We start from the raw sequence: 18,898 nt of genomic DNA, 5'->3' as shown, positions 1-18,898 counted from the left end.
CCTCTCCCCCCCTCTCTCATGCCCCCCACCCTCTGCCCCCACTCCCCCCCCCGCCCGCTATAATCTGTGCTCCACACGCTCCCCCCCGCCCGCTATAATCTTTGCTCCACACACTCGCCCCCCCCCCCGCTATAATCTGTGCTCCACACACTCGCCCCCCGCCCGCTATAATCTGTGCTCCACACACTCCCCCCCGCCCCTATAATCTTTGCCCCCACCCCCCCCCGCCCGCTATAATCTTTGCTCCACACTCCCCCCCGCCCGCTATAATCTTTGCTCCACACACTCCCCCCCGCCCGCTATCATCTTTGCTCCTCACTGTCTCTCCCGGCGGCGCTCGGTACAAATTCTAGAAAGCCATCCCAGGCTGCCGTGCGCGCCAACATGGAGGACCTGGCGGTGGAAGTGCGCGGCTCCAACGGAGCTTTCTACAAGGTAAACGGCGCCCGGTCGCACCCTCGCCTTTATTCCATCGTCTCCAACCAAATGCGGTGTGGTGATCTGGTGAAACCCAGTGGAAAGAGACATGAGAGAGATAGCGTGTCCGCGGCCTCACCTCCCCGGGAACTCGTGTGATCGGTGGTCAGGCCTGGCGCTGAACATTGTTATTAGGCCCTGCTTTCATGTTTCAGCGTAATCTTATTATTTACCGTGTTTTCTACCCATAATGTAATACCACTTGAGATAAATAACGACAAGTGTAGACAGGACTTTTCAGAAATCTGTTTGATGTTTTAATAAAGTAATTCCCTCGTTTGTTGACATCCGTGGTGTATTTCACGTTTTCTTCTTTTCATGTCCTAAAAGTTGATATTTTATTTTAAAAAAACGCTATCTTCTCATCCAGCAACTATTTTATGTACGTCACCCACGGACATGCCTTGCCGGCTGTTACTTGTCTGTCATGTTTTATCAAGTTTATTAATGCGCCTGGAGTCCAGTTTCAGGTTATTTTTAACCCGGGAACATGTGTTGGAGGCTGAAGCATGTTATTTTTGGCCATAAAAGTGCATAAGAACTTCAAATTAATGCGAGCTTTTAGCGTGGTACTTTGAAGATGGGATACCTGGTGTACAGATAATATAATAGATACGTAAAGAAATAACAAAGGATTTTTTTTTCCTTGGTGGGGAAAACATGGAGGAAGAGTTTTACCATTTCTGCCCCCCCCCCCCCCCCCGTCTTCGAATCCCTTTGACGCGGCTTTATGTTTCAAACGTCAACTGTCTAAACAATGAATCTTTATATTTGTTGACTTTGAACAGTGGAAACAAATGGAGGATGAGAGTGGCGGTGGAACAAATTTAATGAGGCAAACGTGCTTCTAGGATCGCTTAATCTCGAATACCCAAGGCTGGGTTAATTATTTGATCTCGGGCCTTTCTTTGAATAAAAATGTTCTTTCTGTTTTGTATAGATTCCTTAGATGACGACTTATTTCCAAATGTTTTGTGAATGAAACGCTTCCAATGTTTTCAGTTTGTGTTCAGATGCTTGCCCTTTTCCTTGACACTATTTACTTCTTGATTCTAGATTGCATCGTACGTTTTTTTAAATGTAGTCGCTAACTGTTAAGGCTTTTTGCTTCTCTGGAACTTCTCTGGAACTAAATTCTGGTTATCACAGTTGAAGGGTTCCAACTTCCTCTCTGTCAGTACAATAATTTAGGATAGAGCATTAAGAACGTAACTATGGCTATGTAGTAATGAGCGATAAGGATACCGGGAAAGCTTCCCAAAAGTCTTTGAACTCTGTTGTGATCCGATGGTTATTTTTAACAGCAAGCACCAGTTCCCCTTTCTTTTCAAAAAAAGAGGGTCTCCATCACCTCGGATGCCTGGAATATTAGTCTGGAGAAATGTCTGACTATTTTTTTCACCCACGTGGTTTATTTTCAATGTGTCTTTATGCTTTCAGTTTATCTTGGATGTGTCATTTTGAATTAATATCAGACCTAAAACTTACTGTTTTGTCCTTCAAATTATGGTTTGGGGTTTTTTGTTCAGTTTCATTTGATAGCAAAAAATTCAAATTGTATATGGAATATTTGTGTTCACAGCTGCAGTAGTGCTTTGCATCTAATGATTAAATTGGTGTACATTTTAAGTGAGTAAATCTTGAGGTTTTATGAGAATGGTACCAGCAACTTCAGCTCATGGGCTGACTGCAGTGAATTGTTAACATGAGGGTAACTTTTAAAATATTGGCTTAACTTATTTGCTCCTTCAATACCATGATATTTAAATAACAGTTTGCCCTCCCATGTAATTCTTAGGTCATGTTTATGCTGCTGAATATGGTCATTTAAAAAAAATTGACATGAAAATAAGATTGAATCAGGAGGTATGCTTTCATTGTGGTACTCAAAGTATGGAGCGTCGCAGTTGAAATGGGTCATGTGGTGATGTTTCAAGTAATTATTGTCATTGGTGAAAAGGCTTTGCTGGGATAATCCTGATTTCTTAATATAACAGCTGAGTTATTCCAACACTTGTCTTTTTGTGTAAACCAGGAGAAGAAAGATTTGTTTTACAGTAGGAGTGCATCTTTACATGGATTTAAAAAGTCTGGTACAGATACTTTTGAAAGTTTTGCCATAATCTTTGTTTACAAATCTGACCATCAAAATAATCAAGATGTGACTTGAAAGTTGAGCTTATAAACTTCCGTGCTCAATAAAATAATTGGATATACAAGCTTTTTAAGTACTGAATTTTAAAGTTGAATGGGATGTTGAAAGCCAGGAGTTTTTCAAAACTAGCAAAATGGATTTAGCTCTTAGGGCTAAAGGAATCCAAGGATATGGGGGAAAAAGCAGAAATGGGGTACTGATTTTAGATGATCAGCCATGATCATATTGAATGGCGGTGTTGGCTCGAATGGCCTACTCCTGCATCTATTTTTTCTATGTTTCTATATTACTTCTAAATGATGGATTTTCATCCAGTACACTTATAAAGCTTTACAACAAATTTGTTCCCTGTCCAGTACTGCTAAAGACTGAATTATATTGTAGTTTTTATTTCCTAGTGATACCAATATGTGAAATGAGACCAATGACAACTTTAACTATTTGTTATAAGATCTAATTCCTATAATCGTTGTATAGCATGGAATAAATGGGAAAAAAAGTTACTTTCACTTCATGTGATTCAAGATTCAAGATACATTTATTGTCACATGCACCAATTGGTACAGTGAAATTTGGGCTCACCATGCAGCCATACGAATAAAAAAATAGCACAGAATACGCTAGTCTTTAACATAAACATCTCCCTCCCCCCCCCCCCCCCCCCCCCCCCCCCCCCCCCCCCCCCTTCCCACTTCCCTGCAGCAGGCCATGGCCTGCCGGGTCTTCCTGCCGAGGCACATCACAGGAACCTTTTGCCATTGCGCATCCCTGGGAGTCTTCTGAACATTGGAACTTCTGTGCTACAATGCTAAGAACAATATTCTGCATTCTGTGCCCTGTTGATTTTCTTATGATACTTGAATTTGTCTTGATTGTATTTATGTAATTATCTGATCTGATAGGATAGTATGCAATACGAAGCTTTTCACTGTACTTGTGACTGGATGATAAAAAATAAACCTATCTTCCTTGAATTCCCTATACATTTTCAAACCCTCTGTAGTTAAACATCTACCAATCTGAATATAATGAACCACTGTGCATTTCCTGCTTTCCTCAGGTATAAGGTAATGAATACATAATTATATGATTACAGTCATATTCACGTCACATATATATATCTATAGTATAACAACATATGGGCAGCACGGAATTAGGCTCCCCATGGTGTAATATGGGCATTGGACACTAGATGGCGCTTTCAATCTCATTTTATAATTAGTTTAATTAATTAATGTGCGACTTTTGGCACTGACGAATCATGACTTCCTTCTCAATTATATTTTATCTAAATCTGTGCAAAATTTCATGTGGTTCCGAGACATGGGCCATGAAAGTTAAATTCTAGACACATAGGCCCACAGCCTATATGAATCTTGTATTTAAAATGTAATAATTGTAATTTCTATTCACAGTAGTATCTTAAATTTTTACTATCCTCTGGTTGCAGAATTGTCTCTTATCTTCACTTGGGCACAATCCTTAACATGTAGGAATAGTTCCTTTTAAAACCTCGAACTGTATTCTAATGATTTACAATAACCTCTCTCCCCCTGCCCCCTAATAGTCTGAAAAATGGCCTCGACCCGAAATGCCACCTACCCGTGTTCACCAGCGATGCTGTCTGACCTGCTGAGTTACACTTTGTGTCCTTTTAAATATTATAACTTTTTTTTGTCAGGAATGGCAACTATACTGAAAATATTTTTTTCTTTAATAAATAAGGATTTGCAAGATTAATTTTCTTTGATTCTAGAACAATCCGGTTTGTTGACAGAAAATTAATTGAAAATATTGTGATCGGATACTTACCTTATTCCTCTTCCTTAGACTTGCATGTACAATAATATAAACATTGCTTCCTCCACAGAATTTTAAACTTGGAAATATAATCTCCATTGCCTTCTTCCATATGGATATTGTTCAGAAATGCATACGGACCATGTTAAAATGAAATGTGCCAGATGTAAAGATAAATCGTCTCTGAATACAGTGAAAAGCTTTGTGTGCCACCCAGTCTAATTATGCCACACAAATGTATTCAAGCCATACACAAATAAGGCAGGAAAACATTGTGTTACATTGTTATAGTCTGAAAGAAAAAAATGCAGATGTAGAAAATGTGCAAATCCTCAATACGGTAGATTGGAAGGTCGGTGTGGGAAGACCAGTCAGTTGTCTGAACGTGGTGGGGTGGGGGGTGGGCGAATTCTCAGGTGTAGGAGTTTGGAAATTAGTTTAGTTGGGATTATGGTGTTGAAGGCGGAGGTTTAGTCAATGAATGGAAGTCTAATATAGGTGTCCTTGGTATCTAGATGTTCCAGTGATGAGTGTAAGGCCAGGAAAATGTATGCCATGAACCTTTTGCAAATTGCAGTGGATCAAATGAAGCAATACATTTTAAAGAATGATTAAATTTTTACTCTTGCGTAACTTCTTCTTGCGTATGACAACTTGTTCTATTTGATCTTATTTGATTGTGCACGCCAGGTTGATTGCATTCATTGCAACGGCGGACCACGTGAAGGTTGCAATCCCCCACCCCTGTGCTCCATCAGATTTAAAAATCATTCAAGAGTATTCATCAGATGTACCGGATGTGAACCGGAACAATGAAACACCATACATGTTGTTTTGTGTTATTCACTCTCTTCAGAAAAGCAATTATATGTGTAGAAAACAATTTGCAATACTATGGAGACAATGCAATGAATGGGATAAATGAGTTCTCCAATGATCTTGCATTGATTGATTAGTTGCTAATATCCGTTACAAGCCCACAGTTTCTCAATATGATCTTGACTACAACTTCCTGGAAGGACTCTTCCATTCTCCCATCTGTATGGTCGTGGTGGTGGCGGCAATAGCTCATTTGCTAGGTGGCAAGGATAGTCAACAGTTAAAGGTGCCTCATAACTCCAGGAATTTGAGTTGGATCCTGAGTTTTGGTCATGTCTCGGCAATTTGCACTTTCTCCTGGTGACCATCTGGGTACTTTGATTTCAATTCATAAGTTAAAGGAGCCAATGTTTAATTGGCTATTGTAAATTATCCCTTGGTATAGGTAAGTGACTAAATAGTTAAAGGAGCATGTGAGAGAGAGAACATGTTGCAATGTCATGTGATAGGAACAGAATTAGGCCATTCAGCCCATCAAGTTACTCGGTCATTCGATCATGGCTAATCTATCTCTCCCTCCTAATCCCATTCTCCTACATTCTCCCCATAAACCCTGACACCCGTACTAATCAAGAATCTACCGACCTCTGTCTTGCAAATATCCATTGACTTGGCCTCCACGGCCTTCTGTGGCAAAGAATTCCACAGATTCACCACCCTCTGACAAAATAAATTCCTCCCATCTCCTTCCTAAAGGAAGTCCTTTAATTCTGAGGCTCTGACTTCATCCCACTAGTCGAAATGTCCTCTCCACATCCACTCTAACTAAGCCTTTTACTATTCTGTACGTTTCAATGATGTCGCCTTTCATTTTAAACTCCAGCGAGTACAGGCCCAGTACCATCAAACGCTCATCATATGTTAACCTACTCATTCCTAGGATCATTGTTGGAAAGCTCCTCTGGACCCTCTCCAGAGCCAGCAAATCCATCCTCGGATATGATGCCCAAAATTGCTCACAATACTCCAAATGCGGCCTGATCAGCGCCTTATAGAGCCTCAGCAATACATCCTTGTTTTTGTATCCCAGCCCTCTTGAAATAAATGCTAGCAATTTACAGATTACCATTTTGGGAATCCTGCACCAGCACTCAGAAGCCCCTTTGCACCTCTGATTTCTGGATTCTCTCTATTTAGAAAAAATATACCTACTACCAAAATGCATGACTCCACACTTTTCTACGCTATATTCCACCTTCCACTTCTCTGCCCACTCTCCCAACCTCTCCAAGTCCTTCTGCAGAGTCCCTGATTCCTCTACATTATCTGCCCCTCCACCTATTTTTGTATCATCTGCAAACTTGGCCACAAAGCCTTCAATTCCCTCATCCATATCATTGATATACAACATGAAGATACATCCTAGAATCGTTTTTGATTCGCCAGATTTGGCGCCATTTCTAAAGTTCCAAAGTCTGGTCTGCGCGCATGGTCTTACGGAATAGCGCCCGATCAAGGCGCACCCCCGGTTGCTGCAGGGCCTCCAGACGTCACCTTCGTCTGGATCGTCCTGCGAACTGCCGCCTTCTCCTCGCTCGGCCACCTTTATGTCCCGGGGGGGGGGGCTTCCCGCAGTCGACCATGACAGCGCGGAAGATTAGACACCGGTTCTTTTCACTACCGGCCTTGCTTCTTGAACCTGTTGTTGCCGGCTCCCTCCTCTTTGGTTCTCCGGTCTTCAGGGGCCGAGCAGCGGCTTGGCTCGGTGGCTTCCACCTACAGGCTGGGTCTTTGTTTGATCTGTGGTGCTCGCAATGTGGTGATCTTACCCACTGGAGAAACCAAACGCAGATTGGACGACTGCTTCGCAAAGTATCCCACTCCGGATTAGGTGTGATTCTGATCTCTTTGCCTGTCACTTTGTCCCACTCCCACATTGATCTGTCTTGTTCTCTCAACTTGTTCCTGTGAATTCCAACGTAAGCTCAAGCAACAAATATCTAATTTTCTAACTCTGAATTCAACAATTTCAGATAATCATTCTTTTGACACTAAGTGCTGGAGTAATTCAGCGGGTCAGGCAGCATCACCAGAGAACGTGGATAGATGACTTTTGGGTTGGGATCCTTCTTCAGAGCCACTACTACAACTCCTTTTTATAAACCAGCATCTGCTCCTTATGTCTCAACCTTTCTTTCGAGTTTCTTTTGGAACAGTCCAGCTCTGATGAAAGGTCATCTCTCTAACGTTATGTCTGTTTCTTTCTGACTTGCATAATACTTCCAGCCTCTCTTGCTTTTTTCTCAGATTGCCAGTATTTTGTGATTTTCATTTGCCTTTGTGACAATCTTGGCTAGTTCCAGACAGGGCTGTTTCCAGGCACCATGTATTTACAGTGGGAATTTTCTCCAATTATCCCATTTGGTAATGTGGCTAACAGAGAGCTTCCAGTGTCACTTCCATTTGCCAACTTTGCACAGTAAAACTAATGATCTAAAACCCTCAGGGCTTTGGTGTAAGACTGGGATTTTTTTGATCTTTACGCAGTAGTACATTAAATTGTACGGTGAATTGGTTATTCTATAAGTTTAAACAGTAAGGCAAATCATAGGAGTTCCAACAAATTGGGGAATGGAATACAGTAACCCTCGATTTAACAGACCCCTTTATGATAGACTAGACCAAGTGCAGACCCGTTGGGTCTGTTCCCCCAACGTGCGGTTGTGGGGGGTGGGGGAGGCGGCACGCAGCATCACACACACTAACTATCTCCCCCCCGCACTCGCGCTAATTAACCCCCCTTGATATTATATTAATATTATTAATTTGTTCCTTTTACCCCATAACCACCCTATCTACTGACGCATAGCCCCCAACTTGCAGTCACATCTAGAGAGGGAGGGGGAGGGAAGGTTAGAGAGTGAGGGCAGAGAGAGAAGGGGCAGAGACAGAGACACAGAGAGAGGGACAAGAGGGATAGGGGGGTGGAGAGGAGGAGAAGAGGGAGGGTAGGTGGGGGGGGAGAGAGAGAGAGAGGGTGAGTGAGTGAGGGGAGGAGAGAGGGTGTGCTGAGAGGGGGGGGAGAGGTGGGGAGTAGGAAGGGTGGAGCGAAGGGGGTAGGGGTGTGGTGGGGAGGGAGGTTTAGGGGAGGGACGGTGGGGGAGGGGTTGGGAGAGAGGAGAGAGAGGGGGAGGAGGGGGAGAGAGGAGAGAGGAGAGGGGGAGAGGGAGAGGAGGGGGGGGGGAGGAGAGAGAGGAGGGGGAGAGAGAGAGAGAGAGGGGGAGAGAGAGGGGGGGGGGGAGAGAGACGGGGGGGGGGGGGGGGGAGGAGGGGAGAGGGGGGGAGGGGGGGGGAGAGAGAGAGAGAACCCAAACCCCCCAAACAACCATTTGCAGGCAGTGCTTTTTTCCTCAAACTAACCAAGCTGTGGAGACATTTGTTCAGTGTCATTCAGAGCTCTGAGCGACTGATTGAGCTCTGATTGAGGCACACCACCTCCTGGTTTTATAGTCCCTGCCCCTCCCTCCAGCAGGGGCAGCAGAGAAAATGGGGAATTTTGTAAAAACATTAATATCTCTGTCATTTTTCTTCGACGGGAAAAATCCTCGGCACATATACGGCGGAGGGGAGCTCTGAGCGAGGTGGCCAAAAATGACGGCTGTAGGTGGCGGCGTTCTCTCGGAAATCGCAGCACAGAAGGCCAAAACTGGTCAAGAACAGACTTTTAGTAATATAGATTTTGGTTATAACCTGCCGACACCAACTCCAGCTTTCACCGTGTCGCAAGTCTCTTACAGCCCTGGGTCTCCACCTCTGGCTAGCAACGTGCACCAGCGAAGACCTTTTCATTCACTGTACGGTCCAGTTGACACAACAGTAGTGGCTCATGTTGTAGTGCTTGGGGACATGCTTAATTCAGGCCACTGCCAAATGCAGGACGTGTTCTGTCACTGTGGGACTCACTCCACTCCCCCCTGCTGCTTCCTGTTGAACTGTTGCTTTGTCCATTCCCTGCACCAGCACCATCACCTTTGCATGTTGCTCTGTCCACTTGGCCGCTCCCCCCTCCAAACATCTAATCTGGGAAATGAAGAGAGCTTGTTTATTTGTCTACTCAAAATTTGACACACAAACTGCACCAGGTGAACCTTTGGAGTTTGTATTGCTGCAGCCTTTTCTGTTGGATCCATTTGAAAGCAGCATAGAGTAGAATATAACAAAAATGGAACTTAATTGTAAATCCCTTTTTGTGAATGTGAGAAGTATTAAAGCGGATTTAAGATAAGTTATCAATTTTTGAGGAATTATTGACTTTTTATAATCAATCCATTTGATTTAACTAATTGTTTTCTTTTCATATGACTTAGATGGCAAGGTATGATATGTAATGCACTGATTTTGTTGTATATTTTGATTTTAGGCATTTGTTAAAGATGTATTTGAAGATTCGCTTTCCATTACCTTTGAGAATAAGTAAGTAATTTTGATTCGTATAGTAAAATTTAAATGCACCATATAATTGTGAGCAAGTTCAGATCTCAACCATTTACTTTAGGACCAAGCCAATGCAATACATGAATGAATGCTTCAAATTATCCATCAGTTTTGTTGTCTTTCCTGCCCACTTCTTTTCTCTGTCACTATTTTTGCACCAACGATGCAGATGGAAAATTTGAATTAAGATATTTATGGGATGCAACTTTGGATATATAAATCTATTAATTGTTAGTATTACTGTGTAATGTTTTTGTGAGACTCTCTTTTTAACCTGTAGCTTCATGTATTTCGTTTTGATCCTAAAGTGACGAAAAATAAATAAATTGAAAAGTGATCGTATTTTACAATCTGACCTTATTTAATATCAGTATCTTTCCCTAATGAGAACTCTTTCCCCTTTAATAGTTGGCAACCGGCACGTCAGATTCCTTTCTGTGATGTGAGATTACCACCCCCATCTGATGTCAAAAAGGACATAAGTGAAGGTGATGAGGTTGAGGTATGTTTTTCAAAACTACAAAGCCATCTTGAACAAAAATATTAATGATTTTTCACTGCTTTGCCATTGAAAATGAACGATCTTAATGTCAGTAATGCAAAAATAAATGATTTTTGTGTCTTAAAAACCTTTTAAATTCAGCTTAGAAATATCAATAGCATTTACAAGCTTTGTGCATTATTCAGCAGTGAGTTGCTTAAGATAGGCACAAAAAGCTGGAGTAACTCAACGGGACAGGCAGCATCTCTGGTGAGACAGAATGGGTGACGTTTCGGGTCGAGACCCTTCTTCAGAATCTGCTGTCCTTGTGTCTGTATCGTTCCTTCTCTTGCTACCGAAATAGAGTTTGGTTCCACCTTGTACTAAAGTTATACAAATCCTGAAACAATCCCTTTTGAAAAGATTGATTTGCTCAAAGTACAGTGTTCCCTTATATAAATAAATAAACTACCTGCTGTTTTATATTTTTGCTAAAAATGTTTATGGCTTTTCCATGATGCCCAACCACACATTAGCTGTCAAGAGGTTTCTTGAAGCACAATTCAAAAGTATTTGAGGTATAGAACATGGTATTATGTGTGGCTCAAAAAAGGATGATTATGCATTAGTGTTTATCTGCTGCTTGTGAGAATTCCATTCAACGTGAATTTCCAACAGCGAAACTCTTTACGTGGTTTAATTTTGGCAGAAATAGCTAAGCATAATTAACAGTGTGCTTTGCATACTTTTGGTCTGAGTGCATGGTGGAGTGGACCTCGTAGCACACTGGGCACTTGGTTTCTCAGGAAGTTATATGGAGACGTATTCCACTTTTGATTGGCTGCTGTGCCCATAGCCCAACTCTATCTTGGTTAAATAATCAGTTTGATATAATGTAAAAATGCAGGTGTCATTTCTGAAAACACGTTAAAACAGTTTTAAAAGCTAATGTGAATGTGTTTGGTTAATATACCTGTTGTCAATGCCAGGCTGTTTCCCATGTAGCTGTCCATTTAGTTAATTGTTGACAAGCAGTTTTTTGCAACTGAGAGGCTTGTGAGGCCATTTGTGATTACAGGTTAGGAATTAGTCTTTTCATTTGTCTTTGTTCCTTTCAGAGTGGGGTACTGTAAGGCTCGATGCTGGGACTGCAGCTATTTACAAACTTTATGATTTAGATGAAGGGATTAAAAGTAACATTAGGAAATTTGTAGATGACACAAAGCTGGGTGGCAGTGTGAACTGAGAGGAGAATGCAATGAGGATGCAAGGTGACTTGGACAGGTTGGGTGAGTGGGCATATGCACGGCAGATGCAGTTTAATGTGGATAAATGTGAGGTTATCCACTTTGGTGGCAAGAAGAAGAAGGCAAATTATTTTCTGAATAGTGTCAAGTTAGGAAAAGGGGAAGTACAACAAGTTTTAGGTGTTCTTGTACATCAGTCACTGAAAGTAAGCATGCAGGGAGAGCAGGCTATGAATAAACCTAATGGCATGTTGGCCTACATAACAAGAGGAGTTGAATATCGGAGCAAAGAGGTCCTTCTGCAGTTGTACAGGGCCCAGGTGAGACCACACCTGGAGTGTTATGTGCAGTTTTGGTCTCCAAATTTGAGGGAGCTCATTCTTGCTATTGAGGGAGTGCAGCGTAGGTTCACGAGGTTAATTCCCGTGGTGGTGGGACTGTCATATGTTAAAAGAATGGAGCGACTGGGCTTGTGTACACTGGAATTTAGAAGGATGAGAGGGAATCTTATTGAAACATAAAATATTATTAAGGGATTACATAGAAACATAGAAAATAGGTGCAGGAGTAGGCCATTTGGCCCTTCGAGCCTGCACCGCCATTCAATATGATCATGGCTGATCATCCAACTCAGTATCCTGTACCTGCCTTCTCTCCATACCCCCTGATCCCTTTAGCCACAAGGGCCACATCTAATTCCCTCTTAAATATAGCCAATGAACTGGCCTCAACTACCTTCTGTGGCAGAGAGTTCCAGAGACTCACAACTCTCTGCGTGAAAAATGTTTTTCTCATCTCGGTCCTAAAGGATTTCCCCTTTATCCTTAAACTATGACCCCTTGTCCTGGACTTCCCCAACATCGGGAACAATCTTCCTGCATCTAGCCTGTCCAAAGTAAGTTTCTATAAGATTCCCTCTCAATCTTCTAAATTCTAGCGATTGATCACGCGAGAGGCAGGAAACATGTTCCTGATGTTGGGGGAGTCCAGAACCAGGCCACAGTTTAAGAATAAGGGGTAGGGCATTTAGAACAGAGATAAGGAAAAACCTTTTCACCCTGAGAGTTGTGAATCTGTGGAATTCTCTGCCTCAGAAGGCAGTGGAGGCCAATTCTCTGGATGCTTCCAAGAGAGAGTTAGATGGAGCTCTTAAAGATAGCAAAGTCAAAGGATATGGGGAGAAGGCAGGAACGGGGTACTGATTGTGGATGATCAGCCATGATCACAGTGAATGGCGGTGCTGGCTCCTGCACCTATTGTCTAATGCCTATTGTTAGTGATTTGTAATAAATTTGACTAAAAGCAGTAATTAGCTTGAGATTACTTGTTGCACCTTCTATAAGTACCATCAATATTTGTAACAAGTACAGATTGTGCCCTATCTTACAGTTCCCCCATAATGTTTGGGACAAAGACCCATCATTTATTTATTTGTCTCTATACTGCACAATTTGAAATTTGTAATAGAAAAAATCACATGTGGTTAAAATGCACATTGTCAGATTTATTAAAGGGTATTTTTATACATTTTTGTTTTCACCATGTAAATATTACAGCTGTGTTTATACATAGTCCCTCATTTCAGGGCACCATAAAGTTTGGGACACCTGGCTTCACAGGCGTTTGTAATTGCTCAGGTGTATTTAATTGCTTCCATCATGCAATTACAAGAGAGCTCTCAGTACCTAGTCTTTCCAGTCTTTCCACCACCTTTGGAAACCTTTATTGCTGTTTATCAACATGAGGATCAAAGTTGTGCCAATGAAAGTCAAAGAAGCCATTATGAGACTGAGAACCAATAATAAAACTGTTAGAGACATCAGCCATACCTTAGGCTTACCAAAATCAACTGTTTGGAACATAATTAAGAAGAAAGAGAGCAGTGGTGGGCTTACTTATCGCAAAGACAGGCCAAGGAAGACCTCCACAGCTGATGACAGAAGAATTCTCTCTATAATAAAGAAAAATCCGCAAACACCTGTCTGACAGATCCGAAATGCTCTTCAGGAGTCAGATGTGGATTTGTCAATGACCACTGTCCACAGAAGACTTCATGAACAGAAATACAGAGGCTACACTGCAAGATGCAAACCACTGGTTAGCCTCAAAAATAAGATGGCCTGCTTACTGTTTGCCAAGAAGTACTTAAAAGAATAACCACAGATCTGGAAAAAGGTCTTGTGGACAGATGAGACAAAGATGAACTTGTATCAGAGTGATGGCAAGAACAAAGTATGGAGGAGAGAAGGAACTGCCCAAGATCCAAAGCAAACCACCTCATCTGTGAAACACGGTGGTGGGGGTGTTATGGCCTGGGCATGTATGGCTGCTGAAGGTACTAGCTCACTTATCTTCATTGATGATACAACTGATGGTAGTAGCATAATGAATTCTGAAGTGTATAGACACATCCTTTCTGCTCAAGTTCAAACAAATGCCGGTGGTTCATTGTACAGCAAGACAATGATCCCAAACATACTGTTAAAGCAACAAAGTAGTTTTTCAAAGCTAAAAAATGGTCAATTCTTGAGTGGCCAAGTCAATCACCCGACTTGAACCCATTTGAGCATGCCTTTTATATCTGAAGAGAAAACTGAAGGGGACTAGCCCCCAAAACAAGCATAAGCTAAAGATGGCTGTAATACAGAGCTGGCAGAGCATCAACAGAGAAGACACCTGCCCTGCTCTTCTGTAGTCTTGATTACAAGAGGTATCCACTGTACTGGTGATGTCCATTAATCGCAGACTTCAAGCAGTCATTGCAACAAAATACTAAACATGACTACTTTCATTTACATGACATTGCTGTGTCCCAAACATTATGGTGCGCTGAAATGTATAAACACTGCTGTAATTTCTATGTATAAACACTGCTGTAATTTCTACATGGTGAAACCAAAATGTATAAAAATGGCCTTTATTAATATCTGACAGTGTGCACTTTAACCACATGTGATTTTTTTTTTCCTACTACAAATCTAAAATTGTGGAGTACAGAGGCAAATAAATAAATGGTGGTTCTTTGTCCCAAACATTGTGTAGGGCACTAGATTTCCAGCTTAGCTAGTAGTTGATGTAGATGAATATTTCTTAGATAGCCAGTCTGAGGTATGTCTGAGAAAACACTGTCATCGACTAGATTGACTTCTCTGAGAACAATTTTACATGTTGCCGATGGCAGTAATTATTTGTGCTTCCTCTTTATTCTCATTGTTTGATGTTGAAAATGCATAATCAACTATTTGATCAATTCCCGATTGGCAATCAATGCCCTGCTCTTCTGCTGTCTTGATTACAAGAGGTATCCACTGTACTTTATTATTGCATCACATAGGGCTGGGATGATAATTTCAGTGAATGGTTTTATGTTCTAAAAATTCCATGATGCTCCAGTTTCTCAATCTGTATACAAGTTGGAAACAACCACTTTAAGATCAACCAATGCACTTGAAATATCGAGTTCAGTAACTTTCCATAGCTGTAGTTTTCATCAAGCTTTAATTCTTTTATCTTCTGAAATATTAATGATTAAATCTATAACAATTAACATTTGAGTACATTGGTATTGATATGGAAATACATAGACGGGACTAGGATAATATGTAATTGTATTCCTGCTCTTAAGAAGATTAGTAAAATAGATGGAATTTTGCAATTGTTTCTTTATCCAATAGTCACCATCCTGTTTGCTGCTTCATCAACTTCCAAATTATTTTATTAACTAAGTTTAAATTTGATCCCTTATCACCGGATCCTGAAGACCTCTCTACGACTGGAGCATGTAGCATTGGGCGTAGCATACTAGCAGAGATTGAGAATTGGCTAATGGACTGAAAGCAAACTGGAAATAAACTTATTTTTATGAGGCTGTGATCAGTTGAGTGTGGGCAGCGATGAGTTTTTGTGTCCCTCCTGTTCATAAACTATATTTAAATGAAGAGAGCAAGGATAATGTATTCACACTTCCTAGTGATACCAAGTCATCAGTAGGTATCAGTTGGGGGAGGGAGTTCCAGAGCCTGGGAGCTGCCCTGGAAAAGGCTCTGTCACCAAAACTGCGGAGGTTGGACTTGTGGATGGAGAGGAGACCGGCTGATGTGGATCTGAGAGACCGTGAGGGTTGGTAGGGGGAGAGGAGGTCAGTGAGATATGGGGGGGCCAGATGGTGGAGGGCTTTGTAGGTGAGGACCAGGATTTTGTAGGTGATCCGGTGGGAGATGGGAAGCCAGTGAAGTTGTTTGAGGACTGGAGTGATGTGTTGCCAGGATTTGGTGTGGGTGATGAGTCGGGCGGCTGCGTTCTGGACCAGTTGGAGTCGGTTGATGTAGGTGGAGCTGATGCCAAAGAGAAGTGAGTTGCAATAGTCCAGTCAGGAGGAGATGAAGGCATGGACGAGTCTTTCAGCAGCGGGAGGTGTGAGAGAGGGTCTGAGTTTGGCGATTTTGCGGAGATGAAAGAGGAGGTTTTAATGACATGGCGGATGTGAGGCTCAAGGAAGAGGGTGGAATCAAAGATCACGCCAAGGTTGCAGGCCTGGGGAGATGGGGAGACAGTGGTGCCGTTGATGGTGAGAGTGGGGTTATTGATTTTGCTGAGTGTGGCTTTGGAGCCTATGAGGAGGATTTCTGTCTTATCGCTGTTGAGTTTGAGGAAGTTATGTTGCATCCAGGTTTTTATAGCTGACAAACAGGAGTTGATATGGGAGAGGGGGGGGGGGGGGGGGTTGTGGGGGGGATTTGGTGCCGAGGTAGATCTGGGTGTCATTGGCGTAACAGTGGAAGTCCAGGTTGAAGTGGCGGAGTATCTGACCAAGGGGGAGGATGTAGATGATGAAGAGGAGGGGGCCGAGTACGGAGCCTTCGGGAACGCCTTGAGTGACTGTGGTTGTAGCAGAGGTGTGGTTATGGAGAGAGATGTTAGCATTTAACATGAGTGAAAGGTGTGTACAGTATCATAATTTAAAAAGTTTAAATGAATCATTAATTCCAGTATTTCTTTTTCTGACATCCCTCTCAGGTTTACTCAAGAGCAAATGAACACGAACCCTGTGGCTGGTGGCTTGCCAAGGTTCGGATGATGAAAGGAGATGTAAGTGAAAAATGCCTGAAGTTTAAGATAATTGGATTTTAATTTTTGTTTTTGCAGATATGGGTTGGAAATTGTACTAGTTACCAAACTATGAAGCAGTTTGATGTTGTGACTTGGCAAAGATTGTAATTTCCATTTTGTTGAATCTCTTGCTGGGAGCAGCATTAGGCATACGTAAAAGTGAAGTGCTAATTTACTGAAACTGCAACGCTGGACATTGTGCTGAACACCATGCCAAGTGATCCAACCATTAATAGGTCAGCTCAAAATCATCTTGCATCTGGTTCCGAATAGTGCTGGATTGTTAAATGTGTAACCATGAGGTGGCTCCAAGAAAATCCCTGTCAGCCATATTCAGCCAAAAGTATTGAGTGGATGATCTGTCTTGGTTACCTCTTGAGATTCCCACCATCACAGACACATCTGAACCTATCACCTCTACCAACCGAGGGTAGGAGATGCATAGGAGCACTTCACTGTGACACAGTGATAGAGCTGTTGCCTCACAGCGCCAGAGACCTGGGTCCATCCTGCCCACGGGTGCTGTCTGTGTGGAGTTTGTACGTTCTCCGCAGGACCGTGCGGGTTTTCTCCGGGTACTCCGCTTTCCTCCCACACTCCAAAGATGTGCAAGTTTGTAGGTTAATTGACTTCTGTAAATTACCCACAGTGTGTAGGATGCAAAATGTGATTACATGGACCTATTGTACTGGTGATCGATATTTGCCATGGACTTGGTGGGCTGAAGAGCGAGTTTCCACGCTGCATCTCTAAACTAAACTAAACTTGCAAGTTCCCCTCCAAGTCATACACCTTCTTTGGAAGTGCATTATTGCTTCATCTTTCCTCCCTGTGGCTAAATTCTGGAACTCCCCAATGCAGGAATGACTTAAGAGCATCTTCAGCAGAAGACTTCAAAGGTTCAAGAGAGATGGTTCACCACCACCAAGCCAAGATCACAAGATGCCCAAATCCGTAAAAGTGAATAAAAAATGTTGCATAGAATGGTTGAAACTTCTACAATTTGTACATTTATTAAAAAGGTTTGATTAAGTGTGAAAGTATGCTGCTTTTATGCTTGAAAGTTTTCTTTAGAAAGTGAATTACATATAAAATTTGATCTGTACAACTGAATGCAAATTTAACACCTGCATTTTTGAAATATCGGGTTCCATTGGGAAGCGGCTTTGGTACATTTGTCTGTATTGACTATTTCTTTAGCAGGCAAATTCATTACCTTTCGTATTTTCTCAACTACATTTTTTAAAAACCATTTTGTATATAAAGTTGTGTATTGTAAAGTTTGATGCTTTGTTTTTGTGTAGTTCTATGTCATTGAATATGCTGCCTGTGACGCTACGTACAATGAAATTGTTACTTTTGAGCGATTACGTCCGATGAATCCGAATAAGGCAATTACAAAGAACACATTCTTTAAATGCACAGTTGATGTTCCAGATGATTTAAAGGAAGCGTAAGTAGAAGAGACGAATACCTTAACCGTTTTTATTTACTTTGCATACCTTGCTTTTTCCTCACTATGAGGTGGATCATGAGGTGGCCCAGTTATTTGGCATCTTTCATGCAAGTATCTCAGAATATCGATAAGCATTGACAATTAGCAATTAAGGACATTGGCTGACCACTGAATGTGAATATGGTTGTGCTGTAGTTTGTATTAATTGCCATTGATAAAGATAACAGGACAAACAAGATAGAGGAAAAATATTGCAGAAATTATACATTAGTCGGCTAAGAAACTAAATGGCACAGTTTTAAAGCATGTTCTTCAATAGAGACCCGAGGAATTCATGTGTACAGATCATAATAGGGCATTGAGATTATGCTGGGAGTACTAGGTACCAGGGAAAATTGTTAATGCTTTTATGAATAAAAGTAGAGAATGCATGCATTAAAATTGTGGTCTTTGGTATGCTGGTTGCCCTTGGTGACAGTATTTCTAAAGTTTAGTACATACTTTGCAGATAACTAAAGACCATTGGCATTCTTCCAGTAAATTAAGTGGAAGGTCTAGTGAGACTGCAGTTCTACAGGATTCAAAGGAAAATTAATGGGAGGGGTGGTAGATTTAAAAATGTATAGAATTGTTAAAGTAAATGGAAAACTTCCTGTACCATTGAAATTAACAGTCAAAGGCTAGATTTAAAATAATTGACAGGAAAAGAGTTCTATTTATATGAAGTATGATCAAGTATACATGGCCAGAAGCAGTGGTAATTAACATAACAGTTCATTTTATAATTTTACTTGTAAAGAAAACATTTGGAAAGTTGATGCAGATGTGCTGGGCTGAATTGCTACCTGTGCTGTCTGATT

General features: G+C 41.6%; 1 protein-coding gene across 3 annotated transcripts in view; it reads left to right on the top strand.

The window, feature by feature from the left end:
• The first annotated feature begins 291 nt into the window (after positions 1 to 291).
• Positions 292 to 18,898, top strand: part of fxr1 (FMR1 autosomal homolog 1) — a 58,353-nt gene continuing 39,746 nt past the window's right edge. For 2 of the 3 annotated variants that reach the window (XM_055645396.1, XM_055645395.1), the window contains exons 1-5: positions 292 to 435; positions 9,672 to 9,724; positions 10,154 to 10,247; positions 16,490 to 16,561; positions 17,887 to 18,035. In XM_055645396.1, the coding sequence (XP_055501371.1) occupies positions 385 to 435; positions 9,672 to 9,724; positions 10,154 to 10,247; positions 16,490 to 16,561; positions 17,887 to 18,035 (419 nt within the window). In that variant the 5' untranslated portion in view covers positions 292 to 384. The remainder of the gene's footprint in view (positions 436 to 9,671; positions 9,725 to 10,153; positions 10,248 to 16,489; positions 16,562 to 17,886; positions 18,036 to 18,898) is intronic. The other variant, XM_055645397.1, reaches the window with a different exon arrangement.

This window comes from Leucoraja erinacea, chromosome 14 (assembly GCF_028641065.1).
Source record: "Leucoraja erinacea ecotype New England chromosome 14, Leri_hhj_1, whole genome shotgun sequence".
NCBI classification, from domain to species: domain Eukaryota; kingdom Metazoa; phylum Chordata; class Chondrichthyes; order Rajiformes; family Rajidae; genus Leucoraja; species Leucoraja erinaceus.
The sequence above is the reverse complement of the archived record's forward strand: the minus strand, read 5'-3'. Positions and strand labels throughout refer to the sequence as shown.